This window comes from Atta colombica, unplaced genomic scaffold, assembly GCF_001594045.1.
Source record: "Atta colombica isolate Treedump-2 unplaced genomic scaffold, Acol1.0 scaffold96, whole genome shotgun sequence".
Taxonomy (NCBI): Eukaryota; Metazoa; Arthropoda; class Insecta; order Hymenoptera; family Formicidae; genus Atta; species Atta colombica.
In genome coordinates, this window is record NW_017259590.1 from 1048856 (window position 1) to 1053216 (window position 4361).

The following is a 4361-nucleotide window of genomic DNA, read 5'->3' on the forward strand; positions in this document are numbered from 1 at the left end:
TATATATATATATATATATACACATACACCTATGTCTAATATTTTCTTTTTTATTTAATTTCTCATTTGAAAAATCTAACAGATTCATGTTTTCTGCAATAACAAAAAAATCATTTCTTTCTTGCACTGTATATCGAAATAAAAATGAATTCTGTTATGTATTAGTATACATATTTGGTAGAAAATATATTGAAAATCCGAAAACTTTTATGATTTATGATCAATAAATAGCTGTGAATATTGATCAGCTATTATAAATAGCTGTAAATATTGATCAATTATTATAATCCATTTTCATTGCATAAATGTAGAATACTGAATTGTACATGCATTTATTAATGCAGAATAATAAAAAAGTGAGTTTTCAATATATTTTATTATTTTCTGATACAACTGCAGTACAACACTACAATTATTATGATCATTTTCGGTTTCCATGAAGAAAAATACATAAGAAAATGTAGAAATAACGATCCTTAAACGATTGTAAAAAAAGTTGTACTCTTCTTTTAATTGAATTTATTCATTAAAATTCTCTTACTTTGGCAGCACTCGACGCATCGTCACCAGTATCGGAATATGTAATAGGCGAATCTACGATAGTAGATTCGCCCTTATCATAGCTACACGCATCCGCAAGAGCTTTTAGAAGAACCTCATCCTCAGAACTTCTCCAACCGAGCCAACCAACTTCCGGTTGACTACTACGAGCTATCACGGCGCCATTATTCACATGTCTACATGTAATTATAATAATAAAATAGATGATTTATTATAAATACTAATCATATAAAATAAAAAAATAAAGACTATACCTCCAGATAACAGCTGGAATTCGTCTGGAACTTCGAAATTTGGCAACAAATTCTAGAGTTTCGTCAGAAATACAAGCGGGAACTAAAAGCTGTGGTGGATAGGATGGACACATCCGATAATCCTTATTTATTTGACTTACGCGCCATGTACCATGCAGATTAAATTTTAATCGCTCAACCTATATGAAATATAATTTGATTTGGATATGTATATAAAGTAAAAATTTCAGATGTAGATAAAAATATTTAAAAGAAAGTACTCTCTTACTTCTGAATTAAAAGTAGTAATATAAGAACTATTATCTTTTCCAAGCCTAGGATAATCTTTGCCTTCTTCTACCGACCATGCGTAATATGCAAACGCAAATATATCTTCTATACTTTTTCGTGAATACGTCACTTTGTGCAATCGTTTGAACCATTCTAAACAGTGCTCATTTGTAGTAAATGCGCAACTAAAATATCAGTATTTAATATATTGATACCTTTTTAATAAAAGTGATTACATAAATCTGTCATACACAATAATTAATAAATAATAAATTAATTAATAATGTAGAAGAGCAAAATTTAATACATTTATATGGATAAAAAATAATAGTACATTATAAATACCTTAAAGAGCGTGCATCCTTGCATCCAATATGCAAATAAAATATTTCTTTTACCTCCAATTGCTCAATGAGACCCAGAGGTATATTATAACATGTTTGACTTAATTGTAGATAAAGTCTATAATTTGAAAGTGCCAAAACACCATCCGTTGTCCGTCCCAATGCCACAATCGATTCCCCACTCAATGGTGTAAACGGAATTGTCAATGTTTCATCCTCGCATTCAAAGTTTGTGTGCTTAGGAAATAACTCCGAGGCATGGAGATGACATATGGATTGCAAACTGGTTGGTTCCTCTGAACTCTCCATCTCTTCGTTCTATAATTAAAAAACATATCTTTGATATTTGTTTTGATTTTGATTTACTATTTCTGTTAGTTTAATTATATGTAATTATATGCAAAATTAAAAATTTAAGATCTTAAAGTTGACAAAAAATACTGATAGCTATTATCTTATCTCTATCATTATATTGTTTTTTATATATCAGTAAAATAAACTTACTTAACGAACTCAGCAACTATATTTGGAATTCCCAAATTAAAATATTCTGTCTCCTGTAATACAGACAACTTGTAAAAATATGTATACTTGATAATATCTTTGATGCTTTCATGAATATTTTCTTCAGAGGTACCAACAAAGTTCACGAAACCTTGGCATTAGCAATGGATGACGACACGGCGATAACCCGAAAACCCTTTGGCACCTCTGAATATGTATACTTTTAGTAATGTATATACTTTGTTTCCATATGCATTCAGTCTATCAATGTTTACAATAATATTTAATGCATCACAATGCTTCAAAAATAATGATACTGAAGAGAGTTTATTGTGTCGCAAACTAAAAAAAGATAATCATCAATAACGTTAAATTTATTAAAATGCTTTCAATTGTTTACCAATTTATTTATTTAAAGCAGATTAATAAAATTTTAACATTATGGGTAATTATCTTCTTGTTTTAATTTATATAAATATACTTGAGATTAAATATAAATATAAAAATATATATACATGCTTTATTTCAAATAGAATATCTCGAATATCTCGAAAAATATGAAAGGTACGGATAAACGTTTCAGAAGAAAATTGTACGGTCTAAAGAGGCGCAAATATTGATAAAATTAATTTTCGAAAAAAATCAATTTTTCATATCGAGATTATCACTTTTTAAAATGATTTTCTTTTACATAAGATGATTCGTCTGATTATTCCGCATATAAAAGTAAAGCTATTAAAAAAATTAATAGTTTACGAGTTATTTTATACTAATACATATGACATGAGATATTATCTTGGTTGAGCAAATGAGAACAAATATAGCGCGATACTAGTCTGAAAAAAATAAATTAAAATTAAAACAAAATAAATTATTACAAAATAAATTATTTTTCACTGATTTAATTTAAATGTAAATCATTAACTTGTTGTTTTGTTACAACCTTGAACGTTTCGGCTATATTTTAATACAAAAAAGCTTTTAAATAAATGTCATATTTCTGTATTAATGTTATTAATTAAACTGCAAAAAAAAAATAGTTTAAATTTTACAATCCGACATCGAGTGATTGCATCATGCATACGTAGATATAATAAATGAGTTATAATTTAATTCATGTCCATGAGTCTTAAACGACAGGTTTATTTATTATGTATTTATTTCTTTGTCACTGTGAATAACCTTATTATTTATAGTCTGAATGGTTCTGACTTGTATTTTGACTTTTTTAGCAATTTTTTAATTCTTGATGTTTTATTCTAATACAACTCATTATAATTGTTCACTAATTTGTTTTTGTAAATTATGATATATTTCATACTCTTGACTTCAAATGAATCTTTTTTTGGTTTATTCTATTTTTATATACATTCCTAACTGTTGATTTAAAAAATTCATATGAATATAAATCAATAACAATTCATTTGAATCGAAAATAATTTATTTCCATTCTCTATTCATAGTCAATTCTTATATAAGTCAATTAAGTCTTAAGTATGATCTTAATCAAGAGTCGCATTAACATCTTAATTCTTAAGACTTAAGATGATCTTAAAATAAGAATAGACTATTAGCCTGTGATAATTGACTCATTATATCTTAAGAAAATCCTAAAATTATCTGTATTACCGATTAAATGCAATAATTTTTGTATAACAATTACCTTTTTTCTCTTTTACAAATTTAAAAATCCTTTTCCAAGATACACATGTTAATGAGTTTGTGAAGTAATTTATGTCAAGAACGAAAAAATTATTTAAATTGAGATCTTCTTTATCATTTCTCCAATATGGCATCGGAGTTGTCAATATCTAATAATATTTGCTTGATATAAAAGCTTTGCAATTTGTACTTACGAAATTGTGATCCACAGATTGACAATTTATATATATGAACAAATAACGTGATATTCTTAGAATTAAATTTAGACGTCTAATTAAAATGTTATTATTCTACGAAAATCTATATATATGTGGTGTATATATACATATAAAATTTTGTTGCTGTCATTTTATCAGTAAAACAGTGATCTTATCGGAATTCGGATTTCACTTTAGGATTCTTTTAAGACTATTTTTAAATAATATTTACAATTGATTCTTATGTTTAAAATCATTTAAATGACAATAAGAAAACCTATTGTCCGTATTCATAGTTAGATCTTATATTTAAGGCTTCCTTAAATTTATTTTTAGGTGCTCAATAATCAATAAAATAATTCGTAGAGCAGCTAAAGATAAATGTAGATAGGAAGCCTTAAATATAAAACTTGACTATAAATACAGGCATATGTTTATCTTTTTATTTTATATTTTTGATCTTCCTACAATTATCAAAAACTTTATTCGAAGCACATTCTAAGATAGATACAGTTTAAACGATATTGTTATGATCGACATTCATAATCAGTTTTTATTTTAAATGCATA

At 26.2% G+C, this 4361-nt stretch overlaps 1 protein-coding gene across 1 annotated transcript in view; it reads right to left on the reverse strand.

The window, feature by feature from the left end:
• LOC108693741 (myotubularin-related protein 4) overlaps positions 1-4361 on the reverse strand; it is a 9356-nt gene that overhangs the window by 3891 nt on the left and 1104 nt on the right. Inside the window, exons 2-6 of the mRNA XM_018202856.1 lie at positions 1934-1986; positions 1431-1747; positions 1084-1270; positions 816-994; positions 542-737 (exon numbers count right to left, since the gene is read on the reverse strand). Of these exons, the coding sequence (XP_018058345.1) occupies positions 542-737; positions 816-994; positions 1084-1270; positions 1431-1738 (870 nt within the window). The 5' untranslated portion in view covers positions 1739-1747; positions 1934-1986. The remainder of the gene's footprint in view (positions 1-541; positions 738-815; positions 995-1083; positions 1271-1430; positions 1748-1933; positions 1987-4361) is intronic.